This window comes from Erythrolamprus reginae, chromosome 10, assembly GCF_031021105.1.
Source record: "Erythrolamprus reginae isolate rEryReg1 chromosome 10, rEryReg1.hap1, whole genome shotgun sequence".
Taxonomy (NCBI): domain Eukaryota; kingdom Metazoa; phylum Chordata; class Lepidosauria; order Squamata; family Dipsadidae; genus Erythrolamprus; species Erythrolamprus reginae.
In genome coordinates, this window is record NC_091959.1 from 7380962 (window position 1) to 7407462 (window position 26501).

The 26501-nt window shown below is 45.4% G+C and overlaps 2 protein-coding genes across 7 annotated transcripts in view; both read right to left on the bottom strand.

Annotated features, from left to right (window-relative positions):
• Nucleotides 1-15284, bottom strand: part of GRAMD2A (GRAM domain containing 2A) — a 49168-nt gene extending 33884 nt beyond the window's left edge. Inside the window, exon 1 of one of the 6 annotated variants that reach the window (XM_070762058.1) lies at nucleotides 15197-15284. Coding sequence is in view for 2 of the 6 variants with exons in the window: in XM_070762055.1 (XP_070618156.1) it covers nucleotides 15041-15141 (101 nt within the window). In the remaining 4 variants the exon portion in view is untranslated. The other 5 variants (XM_070762059.1, XM_070762060.1, XM_070762055.1 and 2 more) reach the window with 5 other exon arrangements.
• A 1884-nt stretch (nucleotides 15285-17168) lies between these two features.
• PKM (pyruvate kinase M1/2) overlaps nucleotides 17169-26501 on the bottom strand; it is a 36051-nt gene continuing 26718 nt past the window's right edge. Inside the window, exons 9-11 of the mRNA XM_070763625.1 lie at nucleotides 25292-25458; nucleotides 20067-20248; nucleotides 17169-18340 (exon numbers count right to left, since the gene is read on the bottom strand). Coding sequence (XP_070619726.1) covers nucleotides 18234-18340; nucleotides 20067-20248; nucleotides 25292-25458 — 456 coding nt within the window. The 3' untranslated portion in view covers nucleotides 17169-18233. The remainder of the gene's footprint in view (nucleotides 18341-20066; nucleotides 20249-25291; nucleotides 25459-26501) is intronic.

A 26501-nucleotide genomic window follows, 5' to 3' on the forward strand; every position in this document is an offset into this window, starting at 1 on the left:
TATACAGATTGAGTTCATTAAGTCTTTCCTGATAATGCTTAAGATCTTCCATAGAAACATAGAAGATTCCACCATTTTTGGACCTTATGCTTAAGACCTTCCACCATTCAAATCCTGAGGTCTCCCTCTCCCCATGACATATAGAAACATAAAAACATAGAAGATTGACAGCAGAAAAAGACCTCATGGTCCATCTAGTCTGCCCTTATACTATTTCCTGTATTTTATCTTAGAATGGATATTTATGGATGTTTATCCCAGGCATGTTTAAATTCAATTACTGTGGATTTACCAACCACGTCTGCTGGAAGTTTGTTCCAAGCATCTATGACTCCTTCAGTCAAATAATATTTTCTCACGTTGCTTCTGATCTTTCTCCCAACTGACCTCAGATTGTGCCCCCTTGTTCTTGTGTTCACTTTCCTATTAAAAACACTTCCCTCCTGAACCTTATTTAACCCTTTGACATATTTAAATGTTTCGATCATGTCCCCCCCTTTTCCTTCTGTCCTCCAGTCCAGACTATACAGATTGAGTTCATTAAGTCTTTCCTGATATGTTTTATGCTTAAGACCGTCCACCATTCTTGTAGCCCATTTTTGGACCCGTTCAATTTTATCAATATCTTTTTGTAGGCGAGGTCTCCAGAACTGAACACAGTATTCCAAATGGGGTCTCACCAATATACAGTGGTACCTCGAGATACGAGTTTAATTCGTTCCGGACCTGGGCTCTTAAGTCGAGCAGCTCTTATCTCGAACGACTTTTCCCCATAGGAATTAATGTAAATAATTTTAATTGGTTCCAGCCCTCAAAAAACTCACAAAGTTAGTCTAAATTATGCAGAAAGACATGTTTTTAATGAAGAAATGTACATGTACATATAAATGAATAATGAAGTTTCTTTCACTTAACTTGTAAACTTTCTTAAACTTTTAAATTTACATATGTCCAACTTCTCTGCCACCCAATCCTGTAGGACAGAGGTCCCCAACCCTTTTTGCACCAGGGCCCGGCTTTAAGCGATCAAGAGAGGAATGGGTGAATGAATGGACGGAGGGTGGGAAGGAAGGAAGGAAAGAGGGAAGGGACAGGAACAGAGGAAGGAAGCAAGGAAACTTATGAAAGGGGAGAGTAAGAGAGGAATGAGTGAAGGGAGGGAGGGAAGAAGGTGGGAAGGAGAAAGAAAAGAAGAAATAGAGGAAGGGAAGGTAAAAGAGAGAAAGAAAAAGAGCAAGAAAGAAAGCAAGAAAGAAAGAAAGAAAAAGGGGGAAGGGACAGGAACAGAGGAAGGAAGCAAGGAAACTTATGAAAGGGGAGAGTAAGAGAGGAATGAGTGAAGGGAGGGAGGGAGGGAGGGAAGAAGGTGGGAAGGAGAAAGAAAAGAAGAAATAGAGGAAGGGAAGGTAAAAGAGAGAAAGAAAAAGAGCAAGAAAGAAAGCTGCAAGCACCCCCCCGAGCCCCCCAGGCCGGCTGCAACCTTTTAAAACACGCGCGCCGCTTCGCAGCTGTCTCCTGAAGCCGAACGCGGAAGTTAGCGTTTGGCTTCAGGAGACAGCTCCTTGGCGCTTGTATCTCGAATTTGGGGCTTGTAAGTAGAACAAAAATATCTCTCCCCTCCCAGCTCTTATCTCGAGTTGCTCTTAAGTAGAGCAGCTCTTATGTCGGGGTTCCACTGTAATTCTTATTATTCAAAAAGTGAACCACTCAAGCAGAGGAAGCCTAAAAGGCCATTAACTAGGCTTAAACAAGGTTCCAACTGCCCCATTAAAAATGAAATTTATTGATTTATTTATTGGATTTGTATGCTGCCCCTCTCCGAGGACTCGGGGCGGCTCACAACATATCAAAACAACATAACAATACATCTAAAAATCCAATTAATATAGCTAAAAAAGACTTTAAAACTCTAATATAATTTTAAAAAACATTCACCACCATTCATGTTGGGAAACAGGGGTTAAGACTACCCCAGTTAAACTTCAGTGCCCCCCGCCAGGAGCTGTGGGGAAACAGAAGTTTTGCTCAGATTTAAGTGGATTTTCGGTTTCCATCACGAAAAAATAAGATTTGTCTGAGATTTCAGCTGGCATTTCTCAAGAGCAGCTAAAGAGAGGGAACAGCTAACCCAGCAAAGGTCGGATCAGAGAGCAATAAAAATAATAATTATATTTGTATAATTTTTGTTATAGCCTTGCTTTGTCTACACCAGAAAGAATGATTTAAATTATAGCGGAAAGGGGGGGGGGGGAAACCCAGCCCCTTAGACAGGCACAACTGCCACAGTGGCCTAGCCTGCTGCACCAGTCAATTGCCTTTTATTCAAACCGGTGCCCCCAAACAAGCAACATTACATCAAGGATGAAGATATGCTTAAAATAATTCCCCCCAAATAATTCTCTCAATAACTCCTACCCTCAAACAAAGCTACAGAACACTGCACACCAAGACAACTAGACACAAGAAGAGTTTTTTCCCCAAACGCCATCACTCTGCTAAACAAACACGGTCAAACTATTTACAAAGTCTGCACTATTATTACTACTAGTTTTTTCCTTATCATTCCTACCACCCATTTCCTCCCACTTATGACCGTAACTTGTTGCTTGTATCCTTCAGATTTTTATTAATATGGATTGTTTGCTTATTGCTTATTTGACCCTTATGACAATCATGAAGTGTTGAACTTCATGATTCTCCGACGAATGTATCTTTTTTTAATGTTTAATATTCCTTGTGTGTCCAATCACACTTGGCCAATAAAGAATAAAGAGAGAATTCTAAAAGTATACGCCTGAATCCCTTGCTAGATCAGGGAGTTAACCAGCATCTATTCCCATAAATACCTAAGCACAACTTCAGCAAACGTTGTCGGTTCCTCTGAACACAACTTTACAAGTGCCGCTCAAACCTTGTGGTTCGCACAAAATGCTTCGCCTATAATCCCAAGTTAAACAAAGTCAATTGCTTCATTCGTGTACAATAAAATCCAATGCTTTCCACTTAACACAATGACCAGCCCGCATAATTTACTGAGAACACCTGGCTGGGTTCTTCAGAAATCAATGAACCTCCCATTAAATTATCTCACTTTGGCCTAGTCTTGCAGGCTGCAAAAATTCTAGCCAAAGTCAGCTTTGCTTCCCCCGTGTTCTTCTGTCCGTCTCCTGCCGCTGTCTGCCCGGATTCGCTCGTTCACGCCATCCTTGCAAACTCAAGACATTTTGCAACTAGAAATGATTTCCGACTCTTCATCCCTACCGCCCTCAGGAATTTTGGAAAGACACGGGAGCTTAGGAGGTTGCCCCCTTCCACGTGCTGTTCCTTACCAGCCCCGCATCGAGGTACGTTGTGCCGCCATCCCTCGCCGGACTCAACGGCTCAACCGCGGCAAGAAGCCGAGTTCGACAAGGTGGGAATCAGGAAGCTGGCAACTGACAAATGAGGCATTCTTAGCAAGTCGGGCTTCAATCTTACACGGCACCAAGGTGATCTCTCCTTAAGCTGCTCACAGATGGGCGGAATCTTTCCGTAAGAGGAAATTTGAAGCTTAAGAACAACACACACACACACTTGGTCCACCGAGAAGGTCTAAAAAACACAGGACTGTGCCCTCGTTACACACAGACAACAGGGAACAAAGTTGGAGAGGGTCTGAATGAAGGATGTTTGGGTGGTGGGAGCACGCATCACGGTGCCCTGTCTTCTGTGCAGTGTGTACCTGTTGTTATTATTAAAAATTAATTTAATGTTTTTTTTTAAAAAAGAGAGAGAGGGATATTCAATGTTCTGAATTCACCCACCTGAAATTATTTATTTATTTATTTATTATTTATTAATCAGATTTGTATGCCGCCCCTCTCCGCAGACTCGGGGCGGCTCACAGCAATCGCCATACAATGTAAACAAATCCAATATTTAAATTAATTTTAAAACACCACAAGTTAAAACCAATCATACACACTAGCATACCATACATAAATTTTATAAGCCTAGGGGGAAGGAACATGTCAATTCCCCCATGCCTGACGACAGAGGTGGGTTTTAAGGAGCTTACGAAAGGCTAGGAGGGTGGGGGCAACTCTGATATCTGGGGAGAGTTGATTCCAAAGGGTCGGGGCCGCCACAGAGAAGGCTCTTCCCCTGGGTCCCACCAAACGACATTGTTTAGTTAATGTTTCTGGTCATGAGATGCATTGTAATTCTGGGTTTGGACACAGAATCTAATTATAGTACAGTGGTACCTCTACCTACAAACGCCTCTACTTACAAACTTTTCTAGATAAGAACCGGGTGTTCAAGATTTTTTTGCTTCTTCTCAAGAACCATTTTCCACTTACAAACCCGAGCCTCCGAAACTGTAACTGGAAAAGGCAGGGAGAAGCCTCCATAGGGCCTCTCTAGGAATCTCCTGGGAAGAAACAGGGCTGGAAAAGGTGGGGAGAAGCCTCTGTGGGGCCTCTCTAGGAATCCCCTGGGAGGAAATAGGGCCGGAAAAGGTGGGAGAAGCCTCCGTGAGGCCTCTCTAGGAATCTCCTGGGAGGAAATAGGGCCGGAAAAGGCGGGGAGAAGTCTCTGTGGGGCCTCTCTAGGAATCTCCTGGGAGGAAACAGGGCCTCCATCCTCCCTGTGGTTTCCCCAATTGCACACATTATTTGCTTTTACACTGATTCCTATGGGGGAAAGTGCTTTTTCTTACAAGCTTTTCTATTGAAGAACCTGGCCACGGAACGAATTAAGTTCGTATGTAGAGGTACCACTGTACTGTGCAGGTTATTGAGGGGAGGAGGACTAGAGGGACCCCAGAGCCATGACAAGTAATAAAACATCACCTCCCAAAACGATGCTCGACACATGTGCGACTTTCATACGGCTCTGCAATATTACAACATCCCACCCTTTGCACCAGAACAAAGCCACCAGCAACCTCCGAAGTGTTAGGAATTCAAAACGAGCCATATCATCGCTCCGTCCCAAATATTTTGGAATCGTTCCAAGCTCAAAATGTCACTTTCAAAAACAGAGCTGTTTTGAGCTCAAAACTCTTCCTGAATGGATGGCATTGGTCTGGAACTCTTTCGGTGGGGATAAGAACGTTCTGTTCTAAAACCAAACTTGTTTGAACTGAAGACATTTTGCACAGCCCTAGCAAATACCCACTGAGCATCTCCTGTTGAAAAAAATGGTCAGCAGCTATGTCGAAAGAGAGACGCGATGGGCAAAATGCGCCTGTCTCCCATTATTCTCAGTCAATTTCCTAACCACCAAAATATTTCAAAAGTTGTGTTAGAAGAGGCAGCCAAGAATCTGCTTGATAAACTAGGTCCTTGTTTCACAAATGTTAAATCTAAGATTTTTTAGTCCGTACGGTTTCCGGAGAGAAGCTAAAAGAGGATGGGGCTCCAACCATGAGTCCAAAAGGTCAGAAAACAAAACCTTTGGTCCTAGTGACCAAACCAGATTGGATCCTACATCATCCTGAGACACATACTGTATTTTATATGTATTCTCATTTATGTATGGGGTTTTTATTTGGAGGAATTTTTTTTAAAAAAAGTTATACCCAACAGCAGAGATGGCACAGCAGTTTTGTGGAGCTTCTCAATACAGTGGTACCTCTAACTTACGAACTTAATTCGTTCTGTGACCAGGTTCTTAGGTAGAAAAGTTTATAAGAAGCAGCTATTTTTCCCCATAGGAATCAATGTAAAAGCAAATAATGTGTGCGATTGGGGAAACCACAGGGAGGGTGGAGGCCCTGTTTCCTCCCAGGACATTCCTAGAGAGGCCCCACAGAGGCTTCTCCCCGCCTTTTCCAGCCCTGTTTCCTCCCAGGAGATTCCTAGCGAGGCCCTATGGAGGTTTCTCCCTGCCTTTTCCATTTACAGTTTCAAAACCTCGGGTTTGTAAGTGGAAAATAGTTCTTGAGAAGAAGCAAAAAGATCTTGAACACCCTGAAAAAAGGAAAAGTTTGTAAGTAGAGGCGTTTGTAGGTAGAGGTTCCGAGACCGCCCGCGAAAGTCGAATTTCCGCGAAGTAGAGATGTGGAAGTAAATACACTATTTTTGGCTATGAACAGTATCACAAGCCTTCCCTTAACACTTTAAACCCCTAAATTGCAATTTCCGTTCCCTTAGAAACCATTTAGATTATTACTCACCATATTTATTTATTAAAGTTTATTTAAAAAATTTTTTTATTAAAGGCAGACAAAAGTTTGGCGATGACACATGACGTCATCGGGCAGGAAAAACCGTGGTATAGGGAAAAAACCCCGCAAAGTGTTTTTTAATTAATATTTTTGAAAAGCCGTGGTATAGACTATTCGCGACGTTCGAACCCGCGAAAATCGAGGGAACACTGTATTGTGTTGTTGAAACAGAGGGTGTAAAAGGGGGTTCAATTCCCCCTCTTTTGCCCCCACCAGGAGAGAGGCCAGGTAAGAAACAATAGGAGTGTTAAGCTTCTGGAAATTAACTTAGCATCGAAGGGGGCTTTGCCTCATTCTTCAGCTTTGAAACTAGGTGGGGAGCAGGCGGGGGTCTTAAAGTCTTGCTGCTCAGCTCTTCAAGGCTATTCAAGGTACCTGGGGCAAGTCCTTAGCGCCTTGTATTTTTAGAAGCAGTTAAACAAAGGGCCATTCACAGCTGATTGCTAAGAAGTAAGCTCCCCGGCCACAAAAGGCCCATTGCTCCTTTCCTAGGCAGTCAGCCAGCAATGAGGACGGATCCTGACACAAGATTTTTGGCCCAAGGAGATCCACAAGGGCAATGCTCACATTCGTTGCCTTTTAAGCAGCAGTGCCCAGCAAAAGGCTCCCAACGGCTTTGACTTCCGCCTGGAAATTTCACCAGGACCAGATTATCTCAGGGACCGCCTTCTGCTGCACGAATCCCAGCGACCAGTTAGGTCCCACAGAGTGGGTCTTCTCCGGGTCCCGTCAACTAAACAATGTCGCTTGGCAGGACCCAGGGGAAGAGCCTTCTCTGTGGCGGCCCCGGCCCTCTCGAACCAACTCCCCCCAGAGATTAGAACTGCCCCCACCCTCCTTGCCTTTCGTAAGCTGCTTAAAACCCACCTCTGCCGCCAGGCATGGGGGAATTGAGATACTCTTTCCCCCTAGGCCTTTACAATTTTATGCATGGTATGTCTGTATGTATGTTTGGTTTTTATAATACAGTAATGGGTTTTTAACTCTTTTTAGTATTGGATTATTATTATATGCTGTTTTATTATTGTTGTTAGCCGCCCCGAGTCTGCGGAGAGGGGCAGCATACAAATCCAATAAACAGATAGATAGATGATAGATAGATGATAGATAGATAGATAGATAGATAGATAGGATAGATAGATAGATAAACAGATAGATAGATGATAGATAGATAGATAGATAGATAGATAGATAGATAGATAGATAGATAGATAGATAGATAGATAGATTGATAGATAGCTCCCAACGGCTTTGACCTCCACCTGGAAATTTCACCAGGTTATCCCAACCCATTTCAAGGGTAGCCGGGATTTTAAGCAGGAGTCCCAATGTTGGGGATGGACAGGAGTCATATAAAATGGACTTTACCAACACACAGGAACACGGTGAGCTCAAAAGGGTGGCTGTGGACCAGAGTTCTGTTTTGCTGTTTTGCTATATCATATGCTAAACCAGGTGCCTCCAACCGTGGCCACGTTAAGACCTATGGACTACAACTCCCAGAATTCCTCAGCCAGCAAAGCAAAGGAATTCTGGGAGTCGGAGTCCACAGGTCTTAAAGTGGCCAAGGTTAGTCCCAGTAGTAATCGACATATTGGGTGCTGTTCCAAAAGACCTCAGCCAGCATTTGAAAATGATAAACATTGACAAAACCACGGTCTGTCAGTTGCAAAAGGCCACCGTACTTGGATCTGCGCGCATCATACAAAAATACACCACACAGAAGGGTTTGACTTGTGATATTGCTATATGAAATTCAATTCAATCATTCAATTCAATTTATTAGATTTGTATACCGCCCCTCTCCGAAGACTCGGGGGCGTCTCACAACAACAATAAAAACAATATTCCAGCGAAAACAAATCTAATATTAAAAACCACATAAAAACCCTATGATATTTAAAAAGCAAACAACACATACATATCCAAACATAAATATAAAAAAGCCTGGGGGAAAGGTGTCTCAACTCCCCCATGCCTGACGGTATAGATGGGTCTTGAGTAATTTACGAAAGACAAGGAGGGTGGGGGCAGTTCTAATCTCCGGGGGAGTCGATTCCAGAGGGCCGGGGCCGCCACAGAGAAGGCTCTTCCCCTGGGGCCCGCCAAACGACATTGTTTAGTCGATGGGACCCGGAGAAGGCCAACTCTGTGGGACCTTATGCGGTAGCAGGAAATCCAGCATATCAATCTCATTTGCTGTGCATTACTGTTTTTTGTGAATAAAATAATAACAACAATGCAAAACAATAACAACAACAGTAATAATAACAACAATAACAACTGCAACATCAGACATGATTGTGGAGAAAAAGAAAGTATGGATCATCTATATCGCAATCCCAGGAGACAACAGAATTGAGGAGAAGCAGCTAGAGAAATTTGTAAAATACGAAGATCTCAAAATCGAACTGCAACAACTCTGGCATAAGCCAGTGAAAGTGGTCCCAGTGGTTGCTGGCAACCTAGGCGGAATTGACAAAATCCACATCTGTCAACTGCAAAAGGCCGCTTTCCTGGATCATTGCTATGTCACATAATTCACTGCTACGTCACGCAGTCCCAGGCATAGTTCCCTCTAAGCTGAGCAGTGAGCAATCGCTCACTTAAAAATCATCATCAACTCAGAGTTTTCCAAACCTGCCCAGAAGCCGAGAGGGAAAGAGTGAGAGGGAAGGAGAGAGAGAGGAAGAGAGGGCGAGAGAGAAACTGATAGAAAAAAGAGAGGGAGGAAAAGAGAAAGACAAAGAATGGGAGTAAGGAAGAGAGAAAGAAAATCAAAATCTACTTTGAAACTAGCTCAACTATTTAAGTGGCATTTTGATATTGATAGAGTTGCCCTATTATAAGCTCACTGTTATAGACACACAGGACAGTATTTTATTTTGAAATTCTCTGAGGCAAAACAGGGTGGGTTATTTATTTGTTTGTTTGTTTGTTTGTTTGTTTATTTATTATTTCTGTGCCGCCCAGTCCCGAAGGGACTGCCGCTCAGACACTATACTTTTCCGCCCCCGCCCCCGCCCCCCCCCCAAAAATTAGAGGGAACACTGGTCCCAGGTGCTTGGAAAGTTCCCAATTGGTGATGAAATACGAAATCCAGCATAGTGATCTCGTTTGCTGTGTTGAATGGTTGATAACAACATGAGTTGGAAGGGACTTTGGAGGTCTTCTAGTCCAACCCCCTGCTCAGGCAGGAAACCCTACTCTACTTCCGGCAAATGGTTATCTAACATCTTCTTAAAAACTTCCAGTGTTGTCGACCTCGTTCCTTTTCATAACGAAGGACAAAGCTGGATTGTTCAACCCTCCTCGCCAGCACATTTCAAAGTTACGAAGGCAAATGAGTCTCATTTGTGTTAGCAAAAACTTCAGAAGAGAAGGATTTAGGGGTAGTGATTTCTGACAGTCTCAAAGTGGGTGAACAGTGCAGTCAGGCGGTAGGGAAAGCAAGTAGGATGCTTGGCTGCATAGCTAGAGGTATAACAAGCAGGAAGAGGGAGATTGTGATCCCGCTGTATAGAGCGCTGGCGAGACCACATTTGGAATACTGTGTTCAGTTCTGGAGACCTCACCTACAAAAAGATATTGACAAAATTGAACGGGTCCAAAGACGGGCTGCAAGAATGGTGGAAGGTTTTAAGCATAAAACGTATCAGGAAAGACTTAATGGACTCAATCTGTATAGTCTGGAGGACCGAAGGAAAAGGGGGGACATGATCGAAACATTTAAATATGTTAAAGGGTTAAATAAGGTCCAGGAGGGAAGTGTTTTTAATAGGAAAGTGAACACAAGAACAAGGGGACACAATCTGAAGTTAGTTGGGGAAAAGATCAAAGGCAACATGAGAAAATATTATTTTACTGAAAGAGTAGTAGATCCTTGGAACAAACTTCCAGCAGACATGGTTGGTAAATCCACAGGAACTGAATTGAAACATGCCTGGGATAAACATAGATCCATCCTAAGATAAAATACAGGAAATAGTATAAGGGCAGAGTAGATGGATCATGAGGTCTTTTTCTGCCGTCAGACTTCTATGTTTCATGTTTGGCCACTTTAAGCCATGCGGACTTCAATTCCCAGAATCACGGCTGGCTGGGGAATTCTGGGTTTTGAAATCTACTTACATGAGAAGGCCTAAGACTGAGAAATACTGTATTCTCAACCTGGTTTGGAAGAGTTAAAAAAACACATTTCTGGGGCACCAGAGGGGAAAGCCTGATTAAAAAACATAAACCAGAAGCATAATCTCGATATAATCTGTTCCTTTCTCTTTCGCAACCCTCCCTCCCCGCCCAGATCAAGCCGGTCTCTTTCAGCCGTGCCCCCTCCCTAAAAAAATTCTTCCTACCCATGTATGGAATATTTTTCTATTGGTGATTTATTAAAAGCCATAATGGTTTATGGCTTAAAGGGAGGGAGATTTGGGCTGATATCTCCATTCAAGAGGGGGGAGTAAAGCAGTGTTTCCCAACCTTGGCCACTTGAAGATATTTGGACTTCAACTCCCAGAATTCCCCAGCCAGCAAACGCTGGCTGGGGAATTCTGGGAGTTGAAGTCCAGATATCTTCAAGTGGCCAAAGTTGGGAAACACTGGAGTAAAGGACGGGTGTCAAACTGGATTTCCAAAATGGCCAGATCAGCATTACAGTTCTCTGCCGGACGACCGAAGGGGGAGAGACAGGATGGAAAACTCCTGCAGCACCCTGTATGTATGTATGTATGTATGTATGTATGTATGTATGTATGTATGTATGTATGTATGTATGTATGTATCTATCTATCTATCTATCTATCTATCTATCTATCTATCTATCTATCTATCTATCTATCTATCTATCTATCTATCTATCTATCTATCAGATTTGTATGCCGCCCCTCTCCACAGACTCGGGGCAGCTCACAGCAATAATACAATGTAAACAAATCTAATATTTAATTTAGAAACCAATTATACATACTAACATACCATGCATAAATTTTATAAGCCTAGGGGGAGGGAAAGTCTCAATTCCCCCATGCCTGACAACAGAGGTGGGTTTTAAGGAGCTTACGAAAGGCAAGGAGGGTGGGGGCAACTCTGATATCTGGGGGGAGTTGGTTCCAAAGGGTCGGGGCCGCCACAGAGAAGGCTCTTCCCCTGGGTCCCACCAAACGACATTGTTTAGTTGACGGGACCCGGAGAAGGCCAACTCTGTGGGACCTAACTGGTCACTGGGATTCGTGCGGCAGAAGGCGGTCCCGGAGATATTCTGGTCCGGTGCCATGAAGGGCTTTATAGGTCATAACCAACACTTTGAATTGTGACCGGAAACTGATCGGCAACCAATGCAGACTGCGGAGTATTGGTGTGACATGGGCGTATTTAGGGAAGCTCATGACAGATCTGAAGTTTCCGAACACTTTTCAACACTGTAGCCCGTTTTCAGCCTGTGCAGCCTCTTGCAGTACTTTGCTGGCCAAAACGGGACACGTGCCCTTGCCTGTGCCCCATTTTGGCCGGCAGAGTGCTGCAGGAGGGTCTTCAAAGGTTTCTCCGTTCCGCCAGTGTCATAGTTGGCCCTTAAAACCTCATCCTGTCCCTGGGTTGGCCGAGGGAGAGAGGGCAAGCTACGGAATCAGCCCCAGCCCTTTCCTTGCCCTTTCTCTTTTCACAATCCCTGCTTTGTCTGCAATTATCAACACGAACAAGGGAGGGGGGAAGGAAGTGTCCTGGTCAGGTTTTGGGTGTCCTAATTCTGCTGAGGGAGGGACCGCTGACCCACCAGGCTGGGCTGGACACAGAGTGACTCTTGCAAAGAGATGACCCAGTTTGGGGTTGATGGGCTAAGTTGCCAACGATGTGCCTACCGTCCCTGTCTTATCATGTCCTATTGTCCACTTTTATTTATTTAATTATTTTACTCTACTGGATTTGCATGCTGCCCCTCTCCGAGGACTCGGGGCGGCTCACAGTATGTACAAAAACAGAACAATAATATGAATCTAATTAATAATATATTAAAATGGCCAGTAAATTCAATTAAAAGAAAACCTATCAATCATTCAACAATCATACTGAAAACATTCATTGATCAGGGAAAAGATCTACTAAAAGCCCCAGGCCTGGTGGCAAATATGAGTTTTTAAACTCTTTCGGAAGTCAAGGAGAATGGGGGCAGTGTGAATCTCTGGGGGGAGCTGATTCTAGAGGGCCGGGCCCCCCACAGAGAAGGCTCTTCCCCTAGGTCCTGCCAGCCGACATTGTTTGGTCGACGGGACCCCAAGGAGGCCAACTCTGTGCGACCTGACCGGTCGTGGGATTCGTGCGGCAGAAGGCGGTCTCGGAGATAGTCTGGTCCTATGCCCTGTAGGGCTTTATAGGTCATAACCAACACTTTGAATTGTGTCCGGAAACAGATTGGTAGCCAATGCAGTTCGCGGAGTGATGGTGAGATGTGGGCATTTCTTGGAAGGCCCAACATTGCTCGCGCGGCTGCTGTCGACTAAACAATGTCATTAGCGGGACCCAGGGGAAGAGCCTTCTCTGTGGCAGCCCCGACCCTCTGGAACCAACTCCCCCCAGATATCAGAGTTGCTCCCACCCTCCTTGCCTTTCGTAAGCTCCTTAAAACCCACCTCTGTCGTCAGGAATGGGGGAATTGAGATATTCCTTTTCCCCTAGGCTTATAAAATTTATGCATGGTATGTCTGTATGTATGATTGGTTTCTTAAATTGGGGTTTTTTACATTATTTTTAATGTTAGATTTGTACATATTGTCTTTTTACTGTTGTTAGCCGCCCCGAGTCTACAGAGAGGGGCGGCATACAAATCTAATAGATAAATAAATAAATAAATAAATTTTGGACGAGTTGAAGTTTCCGAACACTCTTCAAAGGTAGCCCCACGTAGAGAGCATTGCAGTAGAAGAACCTCGAGGTGATAAGGGCATGAGTGACCATGAGCAAAGACTCCCTGTCCAAGTAGGGCCACAATTGCTGCACCAGGCAAACGCCCCCCTCGCCATTTATTTATTTGCAGGCCCAGGCCAATGACACACAAAGGCCAGAATTTAAAATTCCGACCCACCATTAAAACCACTTCTGCAATGCCCATACAAAGCAGACCAAGCTTCATGGAGACCCATTTGATTTTTATTTTATTTTACCATATTCTGCTTACACCCCTAGCCAGGTATCTAAAAGCGACTGTTTTGGATCTACTTAAAAGTTCAGCATTCTTTGCTAGCCTAATTTTGTATTTTAAAAAATAGGCCACACAGCTGGCAGAGATTATTTGTCCTTTTAATATTGGCCAATTCTCACCAAGAGGGAGTTGTAAATCCATCCCAACTGGACAGAATTAAAGAGCAGAAATCTGTTGTAAGGAGCAATTCAATATTAATAGTTTTGTCAAGGAGGTTGGGAGGAAGGAAATTCTCCCCATTAGAGTGAAGGCAAATTGCAGAGGTCTTCAAACTTGACAACTTTCAGACTTCTTCTCCAGCAAGCTATGGAATTGAAGTCCACAAGTCTTACAATTGCCAAGTTTGATAGTCAGAACTGCAGAAAAAATAATTGCTGCCAGCCTGCCTTCCATTGAGGACCGGTATATTGCACGAGTCAAAAAGAGGGTGGGGAAAATATTTACTGACCTCTCGCATCCTGGACATAATCTGTTTCAACTCCTACCCTCAAAACAAAGCTACAGAGCACTGCACACCAAGACAACTGGACACAAGAACAGTTTTTCCCCCAAAAGCCATCACTCTGCTAAACAAATAATTCCCTCAACACAGTCAAACTATTTACTAAACCTTCACTACTATTACTACTTGTTTTTTCTCATCATTCCTATCACCCATTTCCTCCCACTTACCACTGTATGACTGTAACTTGTTGCTTAAGATTTTTTATTAATATTGATTGTTTCCTCATTGCTTATTTGACCCCTGTGACAATCATTAAGTGTTGTACCTCGTGATTCTTGACAAATGACTCTTTTCTTTTGTGTACACTGACAGCAGATGCACCAAAGACAAATTCCTTGTGTGTCCAATCACACTTGACCAATAAAGAATTCTATTCTATTCTATTCTACATTCAAATATTCTATTCCAGTGTTTCCCAACCTTGGCAACTTGGAGATATTTGGACTTCAAGTCCCAGAATTCCCCAGCCAGCATTCGCTGGCTGGGGAATTCTGGGACTTGAAGTCCAGATATCTTCAAGTTGCCAAGGTTGGGAAACACTGTTCTATTTCATACCTGACAAATGTATATTTCCTTTTATGTACACTGAGCTGTAGATGTACATCTACACCAAAGACAAATTCCTTATGTTGTCCAAACACACTTGTCCAATAAAATAATTATATTCTATTCTAGCTCTATAAGCTATTGTTATTCCTCTTAAGTAAGCCTTGGCTGTATCTCATAGGTGATTGTTTTCCTTAAAAAATAATTCCATTTCTTTTTTTTAATTCAGATTATATTCTCCCATATGCCAGCAGGCGGGCTGACCCCGAGCTCCTTTCCCACGAGACCCTCAAACACCGAAGGCAAGAAAGCAAAAGCCCCAAATGGGGTATTCCTGAAAAGAGGGTCGCAGGGCCCCCAATGAAACCCCCCACCCCGCCCCTCTCTCCGAACACAAGGAGCCTCCAACCCGCCTTCCTTTCCCACGAGACGGGAAGGCGACACGCGTCTGCATTCCTCTCCCCCCTCCTCAAGCCCCCTTGCAGGGCTTCTACTTGAGTTAACCCCCCTCCGCCCATCCCTCTCTTCCACTCCTATCCCGGGAGGAGGGAAACAGACACGTGTCAGCCCATTCCGACGTACATACGGCGGTTCCTTCAGTTCGGCAGCTTCCTCCGGGCAGCAGCAGGACAAGGAGCTGCCGACCCGCCATCCCGAGGCGCGGCTGAGCCGGTGACCGCCTCGCATCCCGCCCCATTCCCACGAAGCGGCCGACACGGGAACAAACGGGCGACTCGCATACCTGCGCGGCGGCGGCGGCGGCGGCGCGCGATCTCCTCATTTCCCTCCTCCTCACCCTCCCCTCAGTCCCGCGCCGCGCCGTCACTCCCGGCGGGCTCGCGATGGGCCGGCTCAGGCTCCGCCCCTCCTTCGGCAGCCTATGAGCGGCGGCGGCCCGGCTCCCGCCTCGAGCCGCGATTGGCTCCTTCCAACATCGTCGATGCGTGGCCACGCCCCACCAGCAAGAAACGAAGGGGGAGGCGAGCCAGCCTGGGAAGGAGGGAAATAAAATAAAAAATAAAAAAGCCGCTTAGGTCTTAAAGGGGCCGCTGCCTTCGTAGGACGGAGATGGCTCATTGGGGGTCCTTCTCGGGCAGCTGCGGTGCAACGCCCCCTGAGCGGCGTGCAAAAAAAAAAAAAAAGTCCTTCCTCCGAATCGGATGGCCGGTATACAGTACAGTACTTGCTTCTTTTCTTGCAGACGTTTCATGACCCTAGCTTGCAACATCATCAGTGCTGCAACTGAGTTTTCTGCTAGCCCTTCTAGCAATGATGAGGCTACCTATTGTTGTGAAGACTATTAATCTTATCATTCCCATCACCCATCTCCTCCCCACTTATGACTGTAACTTGTTGCTTGTATCCTTAACATTTTTATTAATATTGTTTCCTCATTGCTTATTTCAGTGATTTTCAACCTTTTTTGAGCCGCTGCACTTTTTTACATTGACAAAACCATGGGGCACATTGAGTTGGAGGGTGGGGCTAAAAAAAGTTTGGACAAAAAAATTCTCTCTTCCTCCCTTTCGCTCTATTTCTCCCTTTCTCTCCCTTTTTCTCTCTCCATCCCTTTCTTTCTCTTCTTTCCTTTTTTGCTTTCTCTCTCCCTCCCTCCTTCCCTTTCTCTCTCTCTCTCTTTCTTTCTCTCTTGTTCTTTCTCTCTTGCTTTCTTTCTCTCTTGCTTGCTGACTCTTGTTTTCTTTCTCTCTCTGAGCTTCGCGGCACACCTGACCATATCTCACGGCACACTAGTGTGCCACGGCACACTGGTTGAAAAGCACTGGCTTATTTGACTCCTATGACAACCATTTATTGTACCACGTGATTCTTGACAAATGTACCTTTTCTTTTATGTACACTGAGAGCAGATGCACCAAAGACAAATTCCTTGTGTGTCCAATCACACTTGACCAATAAAGAATTCTATTCTGTTCTATTCCATTTCTATTACAGTGATCCCTCGATTTTCGCGATCTCGTTCTTCGCAAAACGCTATATCGCGATTTTTCCCACCCGATGTCACTCTCTTCCTTCCTTTCTCATCTTTCTTTCTCTCTCTCTTTCTCTCTCTTGCTTCTTCCTCTCTCACACTCTCTTCCTCCCTCTCTCATCTCTTTCTTTCCTTCTCTCTCTTTCTCTATCTCTCCCCCTCTTGCTGGCGGGCGGCGGGCGGGCGAGCGGGGGCATCAGCGAGGAAGACCCAGGGAAGATTCCTTCAACCACCCAGCAGCTGATCTGCTTGGCAGCGCAGCAGCAGCGAGCAGACGAAGATCGGGGTTTCCCCTTTGCGTGGGCGGCGGGGAAACCCCGATCTTCGTCTGCTCGCTGCTGCTGCACTGCCGAGCAGATCAGCTGCTGGGCGGCCGAAGGAACCTTCCCTGGGTCTTCCCCGCCACCCACGCAAACTCCACCTTCTGCGCATGCGCGGCCATGAAAAAAAAGGGCACGCATGCGCAGATGGTGTTTTTACTTCCGCAACCCTACATCGCGAAAAATTGATTATCGCGAGGGGTCTTGGAACGGAATCCTCGCGATAATCGAGGGATCACTGTATTTCTATTCTATTCTACATTCCAATATTCTATTCTATTCCATTCCATTCTATTTTCAACTAAAGGCCATTTAGGGAGGAAATTTCCAGCCCCCTCCCCGATTCACGTTTTATTCTAATGCAACTCAGCGGCGGGCCGGTAAAACTTCAAAACAAGAAAGGATGGGTTGAACTCTGCTTTATTGATGTATCAAGTGGCATCTGACAATCCGATGCATCTCTTTTTAACAGCAGGTAAAATGTATTGAGAGAGTTACAGAGTGCGCTGTTGGGGGGCGTGACTCAACTCGACAACACAAGACAGCTCAACAACAGCAGCACAAGCAACCCTGGGTAGCTTCGGATGGGTGGAGTGCAGCGATGGGGAACAATTTTGGTGGCTTGGCTTGCTCAGTTTGGTAAGCAAAACTGGGTTTTCCCAAATCTTCCTAGGCTGCCAAAAAACCAGCGCGATCTATTCCTGTACCAACCCACTGTGAAAAATATATATCTATATCTATAATCTGATATCCATCGGGTCTACTGGCAAGGAGGAACAGGAGTTAAATTTGCTTTCTAAAACTTCCCAGGGACAGGAGAGGGGGCTCGGGGTCAACCCCTCCTGGAGTTTGTGATCTGATCCAAGTGTGGCGCATCGTGGCTTACGAGGGAACAAGCATTCTCGGTGTATGTCGTGGCAAGAAACCGAGGGTGCCTGCAAGATAGGAGCAAATTACGGTGGAGCACAGTTTGTGAGTGGAGTGTTTTGGCAGAGCGCGTACAACACAAGACTTACAGAAAGGGAAGAGAGGCCAGGAAGATGGGATTTAGGACAAGTATGACACCGAGCCTCGCCTACAATGCCGTACTAAATAAACCAGCCAGGATTCCTGGCTTCTCCCGCAGAGCAGATCACTCCAGGAGAGAAACCAAGTGATCCTTGGCTGCTGGATCGTAATGGCTCCTAACAAATTAAGGCCGGATTATCCCAGGGCAAGGAAGAAACGGGGGAAGGAGGGTCCTCTTATCAAAACTATTTCAAGTATTTCTAAATTGAAGTCACTTATTTTTTTTCCCCTTGTCTGCCCCCCCACCCCTGGTTACTGCACTCAGTGGCCTAGGGCAGCCGCTACTGTCCCGCTCTACACACAAAGAACAAAATTGCAAGCAGTTGCTGGTCTAATGCGAGAGGGACGGGAGGGGGGCGAGATGGGAGGAAGGGAGTGCGTGCTCGTCGCCGGGGTCCGTTTTATGGGACAGGCACTACGCGCATGGTGTTGGTGTAACCGGATCCGGGGCGCCAGCCGGTGAGCACGATAACCAGGTCGCCTGATTTGAAGAATCCGCGAGCTTTGCCTGGGGAAAAGACCAAAAATAGGATAGGTGAGGAAGCAGGACAGGGTTAAATGTGCAATCCATAGGTAGTTCTTTGACGTACGATTGGTTGCTTAAACTCAGTCCCTACCAATAAGACTGAAGTATGACCCATGTTGGACTCTCCTTAGCAGCACATTGGAGAATGTAGAAGCTGATTAGCTTCTACATTCTCTAATGTGCTGCTAAGGAGAGTCCAACATGGGTCATACTTCAGTCTTATTGGTAGGGACCGAGTCAAAAATCCTTACAGTCAGCCTCTTGTCCCCAACAATCTGGGTCCTCATTTTAACCCACTCGGAAAGATGGAAGGATGAGTCGACCTTGAGCCTGGTAAGAGTCAAACTGCCAAATTGCAGGCAGACGGCGGTCAGCAGAAGTAGCCTGCAGTACTAAACTCTAACCACTGCACCACTGTGGCTCAATGAAATGACTTCAGGCCTCTGCAGAGCTACTTACAGTCCATTTGCAGTTTATGATGGCCACGTGATCTCAATTATGGGTGCTTGGCAACCTTTATGGCTATTTGTGATGCACGCATGTGACTACCCTTTCCAAACTGTTTTGCCAGCTTCCGTTACCCGTTGGGGAAAGTCTAATCACCTAATTCCTCGATGTACAACCACAACTTATGATCTGTAATTCTGGACCTCAATTACCATTGTTAAGTTGAGGTAAACTACTGCCTGTAGTGGACAATCTATTCGGAACTCTTAGAACTTTTAATACTTGGGAACATCAACTCCCAGAATTCTCCAGTCAGCATGACTGGCTGTGGAATGCTGGGGGCTGGAGTCCACTCCAGTTTTAAACCTTGCTAGGTTTGAAGACTCTTGTCTCAGAGGATAGGAATGGCTGAATTTTTAACCCCCAATGGTGGGAATGTTAAGTTTTGATGCCGGAAGGTATCTATGGTGGCGTACAATGCAGACCATCAAACTTGGCAGCCTCAAGACTTGTGGACTCCCAGAATTCCATAGTTTGCGTGATTGGCTAGGGCAGGAGTAGGCAAAGTTGGCTCTTCTATGACTTGCGGACTTCAACTCCCAGACTCTTGCGGGAAGTGGGCATGGATAGCCTAGAGAAAAGGAGGGCCAGAGCGGACATCATAGCAGTCTACAGGTATACGAGGGGTTGTCACAGAGAGGAGGGGATCACTTTATTCTCCAGGGCACCGGAGGGCCGGACGAGGAACAACAGCTGGAAGCTGACCAAGGAGAGATTCAACCTGGAAATAAGGAAGAACTTCCTGACGGTCAGAACGATCAACCAGTGGAACAACCTACCAGCGGACGTTGGGAACTCCAATACTCTGGACATTTTAAAGAGGAAATTGGACTGCCATTTGGCTAGGATGCTATAGGGTTCCTGCTTAGGCAGGGGGTTGGACTTGATGACCCTCATGGTCCCTTCCAACTCTAACAATAAATAAATTCCTGAGCCAGTCATGCTAGCTCAGGAATTCTGGGAGTTGAAATCCGCATGTCATAGGAGAGCAAACTTGGCCTACCCCTGGACTAGGGAATTCTGGGAATTGAAGTTTGCAAGTCTTAACAAAGTTTGCCAGGTTTGGAGACCCTCCCTCCCCGGCTGTAGCACACACACACACACACAAAATGCTACCAGTTTTTGGAAAGTGCATTTTCACAGCAGTATGGCTTCCATGATCGTCTTGCAGAAAGGAAACCCGAGACAAATGACTCCTTACCAACATTCATGCCCATATTGACGCGGAGATCGACGTCTTCAGCCCAAGCGTCCAGGGCTGCGTCCTTGCACAGCACGGGGAAAATGCCACGGTAGAGGTGGGCCTGGCGGGCGGCCTGAGCATTACGGGTCACAGCAATGATGGGGGCCCGTGGTCGGTATCTGGACACCAGGTGGGCAGATCTGGAAAAGATTTGGGAAGCTTAAATGACCTTCGCCGTTGCCAGCTGGCTTGAACGCATGCAATTCTGCAAGTGAAGTTTTGTTACAGGACAGACAAGGGTAGAAAGAGACCCTGAGATTACCGTATTTTTCGGTGTATAAGACACACCTTTTTCCACTCTAAAAGAGGCTGATAATTAGGGTGCATCTTATACTCTGAATGTAACTCCCCCTCCAGCCCTAACTAGCGGCTTACGATCTTCCCAGCTCTTAACTTGCAGGCTCTTTCATTGTTTCTCTCTGCAAAGAATGTTTTCTAAGCCCTAAGTCTTTGCAGGTTTTTTCATTACTCTAACTTGCTCTGAGTAAATTGTTTTCCAGCCCTAAACAGGTGCTCACGATGTTCCCATCTCTTACCAGCTTGCAAGCTCTTTCATTGTTACTCCCTGCCAAAAATGTATTCCAAATCCTGTCTTTGATTTTTTTTTTCATTCTCTATTTGCTTCAAATGTTTCTTTGCAGCCCTAACCAGGTACTAACAATGTTCCCAGCTCTAAACTGGCTTGCAAACTCTTTCATTATTACTCTCTGCGAATAATGTTTTCCAAGCCCTAAGTCTTTGCAGGGTTTTTTCCATTGCTCTACTTGCTCAGACTGTTTCTTTCCAGGTGCTAATGATGTTCCCAGCTCTTACTGGCTTGCAAGCTCTTTCATTGTTACTCTCTCCGAATAATTTTTTTTTAAAGCCCTTAACCAGGGGATAAAATAATGTGCTGAAGCTGACCAGACTAAGGACGTTAGCTAGATGAATATCTGGTAAGCAGATTCTTTTCCCTATTTTCCTCCCCAAAAATGAAGGTGCGTCTTATATTCCGGTGCATCTTATAGGGTAATACATACGCATCATAGTTCCAACTGGTTCTAATATTATTTTTAAAATATCAACTTCCCAGAGGGAAGCAACCAGTCTATAGAATTAGCAGTGTTGGTTTTGCCTTCCAATTTCCTTCAACATCAAGCATTTAAGTACAGGGATACCTCGTCTTACAAATGCCTCGTCATACAAACTTTTCGAGATACAAACCCGGGGTTTAAGATTTTTTTGCCTCTTCTTACAAACTATTTTCACCTTACAAACCCACCGCCGCTGCTGGGATGCCCCACCTCCGGACTTCCATTGCCAACGAAGCACCTGTTTATGCGAAACTGGGATTCCCCTGCAGCATCGCAAAAACACAGAAGTCCGGAGATGGGTTTTCCCATGGAGGGGAGCCTCAGGGGAATCCCAGCAGTGTAAAAACGGGCGCTTCGGCTGGCAAAAGGGGTGAATTTTGGGCTTGCACACATTAATTGCTTTTCCATTGATTCCTATGGGAAATATTGTTTCGTCTTACAAACTTTTCACCTTAATAACCTCGACCCGGAACCAATTAAGTTTGTAAGACAAGGTATCACTGTATTTGCAAATGAGGCAATTTGGCATCTGCTAAGAAATCGAAAGCATTTTCAGAAATGTGATTAGGGAAATACAATCCAGAACAAAATTATGTTAGCAAAAATGCAGTTTTTCAGAACTCACAAGCAAACAGTAGGTAGAAACCCTTTATGAGAAAACAGTTAAGAAAGGCTTAGCAGGAAATGCATTCTAATTTAATAGGGTGTGCCAATACAATGGATTGCTCGTTTCAGTTGCTACTTTTTCTGTTATTTCCTCCAAATCTGCCTTGCGCAGCTGCAAATATATATACAGTGTTCCCTCGATTTTCGCGGGTTCGAACTTCGCGAATAGCCTATTATTATTATTATTTATTTATTTATTTATTTTTATTTATTACTTAGATTTGTATGCCGCCCCTCTCCGAAGACTCAGGGCGGCTCACAACATGTATTAATATTATTATTATTATTATTATTATTATTATTATTATTATTATTATTATTTATTAGATTTGTATGCCGCCCCTCTCTAAAGACTCGGGGCGGCTCACAACAGTAATAGAAACATACCAAACATAAAATATAAAAGCCTGGGGGAGGATGTCTCAGTTCCCCCATGCCTGGCGATAAAGGTGGGTCTTGAGTAATTTGCAAAAGACAAGGAGGGTGGGGGCCGTTCTAATCTCTGGGGGGAGTTGATTCCAGAGGGCCGGGGCCACCACAGAGAAGGCTCTTCCCCTGGGGCCTGCCAAACGACATTGTTTGGTCGACAGGACCCGGAGAAGGCCAACTCTGTGGCCAACTCTATACCACGGTTTTTCAAAAAATATAAATTAAAAAATACTTCGCATTTTTTTCTATACCACGGTTTTTCCTGCCCGATGACATCATATGTCATCGCCAAACTAATAATTTTTGCAAATAACCAAAAAAAAAAATTATTGTTAATAAATAATTATGTTTATAAATATCAGGATCACTAAGTGTCTTATTCAACGGTGAGTACCAGTTGTTAAGGGAGTAAATGGTTGTTAAGGGAATGGGAAAAGGTAATTTAGGGGTTTAAAGTCTTAAGGGATGGCTTGTGATACTGTCCATAGCAAAAAATGGTGTATTTACTTCCGCATCTCTACTTCGCGGAAATTCGACTTTCGCGGGTGGTCTCGGAACGCATCCCCTGCGAAAATCGAGGGAACACTGTATATATGTGCTATCCTTGTCTCCCTTAATTTTAAAAATTCAGCAAAAAACATGTGATACATACAGAATATAGTTTGTCAGCTATGAACAAAATTAACTTCCTTGAAATGGCCCTGGGTTGGGCATAGAGGCAAAAAGGAAGCTGTGACGCTCCTTCAATACACCAGGGCGATCCGACAGAAAAAAAACATATAGCCCCTCCCTGGTACAAAGCTAAAGGGATGAGATCCTGTGACCTAGAGATTAATTATCTGCCTTACAAGGCAGAAGCTGCAGGATCAAATACCAGTAAGGGTATGACTAGCTGATGAGGCCAGAACAAGGCCCAAATAGTGCTATCCTAGTCTCCTTTAATTTTAAAAATTCAGCAAAAAATTATATTGTGTTGTTTCGTAGATTTTCACAGGTACAGGTATGACGGTCTTGGTATATTCGGGTTTCTTCCCGTGTAGGATTTGGAAATTTCTGGCGACGTTTCGACGAGGTCCCACTCATCATCTTCAGGCTGGTGTTTCTGTCCTTGTTCTAAGGCGAACACTGAACGTCGCCAGAAATTTCCAAATCCTACACGGGAAGAAACCTGAATATACCAAGACCGTCACATATATATTGTGTCGAATCACCCTGGTGTATTGAAGGAACATCACATCTCCTTATTTGCCTCTCGGCCCAACCCAGCAATATTGTCGGCTATTAATAAAATTAACTGCCTTGGAAATGGCCCTGGGTTGGGCCGAGAGGCAAATAAGGAGCTGTGATGTTCCTTCAATACACCAGGGTGATTCGACGCAAAAATATGTAACCCTCCCCTGGTGCAGAGCTGAAGAGATTGGATACTGTAGCCTAGAGGATAATTCTCTGCCTTACAAGGCAAAGGTTGCAGGTTCAAGTCCCAGTGGGTATGGCTAGCTGATGAAGGCAAAATAAGGACGAAATAGATCTATCCTAGTCTCCCTTAATTTTCAAATTCAGCAAAAAAACATGTGACAATCTACACACACACACACACATATATTCCTACCCACAAATAATCCTTGTTTCAGAGAATCAGTCATTTAGAACTCTGCATCAATTCTAGCTGCAAATAACAGCACAGATATAATTTACCTGATCTTCAGGGGGGGGGGGGATTTGCTCTGCAGTTTCAACAAACTGCAGACTTTCAGCTGGTTGGTTGACATGCTGAAGCTGGCATAACCAAGCCGTTGTCGTGTTCTGGTAACACACTAGGTTCAAATAAAGATTCGGGTTTCGTATGGTAGCCTGGGTCCCATCGTATTTTATTATTGTATTTTCTTATTGTTGTTGGGCGTCCTGAGCCCACTTAGAGAAGGGGGGGGCTATAAATTTGATTAAATAAATAAAATACATTACACTTAATCACAAGCACTCACCCCCTTTAATGCGCAAAACTGCGTGCTGATAAAAATGAGGTCGAAATCTTTAAAAAGTCTAAAATAAACCCAAAACCATTAAAAAATCATTCCCATTCAATCAACTTTCTCTCATGTATTCATCAGCCAGGGGACAAGGATCTAATGTCCCTGGCGGCATAAATGAGTCTTAAGACTCTTGCGGAAGGCAAGAAGGGTGGGGGCAGTACGATTCTTCTGGGGGGGGAGCTGATTCCAGAGGGCCGGGCCCCCCACAGAGAAGGCTCTTCCTCTAGGCCCCGCCAAACGACATTGTCTAGTTGATGGGACCTGGAGAAGGCCGACTCTGTGGGACCTAAATGGTCGCTGGGACTCATGCAGCAGAAGGCAGTCTCGCAGGATATCTGGCCTGATGCCATGTAGGGCTTTATTATTTATGTTATGTTATTTATTTATTTATTTATTAGATTTGTATGCCGCCCCTCTCCGAAGACTCGGGGCGGCTAACAACAATATAAAAAGACAATGTAAACAAATCTAATATTAAAAATAATCTTAAAAAACCCAATTTAAAGAACCACTCATACATACAAGCATACCATGTATAAATTCTATAAGCCTAGGGGGAAGAGAAATTTCAATTCCCCGTTGCCTGACGACAGAGGTGGGTTTTAAGGAGCTTGTGAAAGGCAAGGAGGGTGGGGGCAACTCTGATATCTGGGGGGAGCTGGTTCCAGAGGGTCGGGGCCGCCACAGAGAAGGCTCTTCTCCTGGGTCATAACCAACACTTTGAATTGCGTCCGGAAACCAATTGGCAGCCAATGCAGTCCGCGGAGTGTTGGGAGAAATTTGTGCAGTTGGAGGACCACTGGCTAAGCAAGCAGCTCCTGGCCTGGGAAGACCAAGTCCAAGGCTACGTTAGCAGCACTTCTATCCAGAGACTGGAAACCTGGACTCGAGAGGGAGAAAGAGAGCCCGAGAATCAGGGTGCGTCTGTTATCTGGCTATCCGCGTTAAGTCCTCGCGACTTCTGCCAGCGGCTTCCGCCTCCTACCTTCCAGACTTGGTGAGCACAATAATGGCCCCGCTGCAGCACTTGAAGGAGGCTTCCACGGCGCCAACAGCGGCGGCTTCGGTAGGGTCTCGGTTCAGGGGGGCCAGCCGGCGGAGCTCTTCGAACAATTGCCTGTGAAAGATGGCTGCCTCGGCTTCGCGAGCAATCTACAAGAGCAACATTGCGTTCGGGTGACGGCGGTCGCGTCAGGCACCGCATAGGCCGCGAGAGTGGAAGAAGAAGGCGGGGTGGTGGTGGTGGGTCGGGCGGAGAACTCAGCGTGGAAGCAACCAAGGAATCAACCCAGCTGGGGGGGAGATGGACGGATGGAGGCGGTTCTCCTCCACAAGAGCAGGAGAATCTCGGCTCCCTTGGTTTGTATACACCGCCTGGCCTCGCTTAGCCCAGGAGTAGGCAAAGTCGGCTCTTCTGTGACATGTGGACTTCAACTCCCAGAATTCCTGAGCTAGCACGATTGGCACAGGGATTCTGGGACTTGAAGTCCACAAGTCACCGAAGAGCCGACTTTGCCTACCCCTGCCCTAACGCAAGACCCGGCGCATCGTCCCACACCAGTCTGCCGGTGACCCGTGCATTCATTCCTTCATGCGCAATTGCGAACCTCTCCGCGTCTGCTTCAGCCTACCTCAAATCCTGCTCGGTTGAGACCAGAGGCCTTCAAATTTGGCAACTTTAAGACTTGTGGACTTTAACTCCCAGCTCTGCTGGATGGAGAATTCTGGGAGTTGAAGTCCGCAAGTCTTGAAGTCGCCAAGTTTGGGGACCGCTAGTTAAGATAACCAGAGACAGGCTGACATATTTTTATTTTATTTTAGTTTTAGTTTTGAAGAGTGCGGTGGGAGAACCCTATTGGCACGAAGCAGCAGCTGGAATTTTCCTTTTTTTTTCTTCTTCTCAAGAGTACTTCCAAACTCCCAGCGACAAATCCTCTAGGGCAGGGGTAGGCCAGGTTTGCCCTTTGGTGACTTCAACTCCCAGAATTCCTGAGCCAATCATGCCACCTCAGGAATTCTGGGAGTCGAAGTCCGCGTGTCACCGAAGAGCCGACTCGGCCTACCCCTGCTCTAGGGTAGGTTTTACCCGGTTCCTCTGGCTAACTCTCAGCCCTACCTGCCGGTGTCTGTCAAAATTATCAGAGCGGAAGCTAAGCACTTAAATGAGGCCTGCACAGCGCCCACAGCCATCGCTT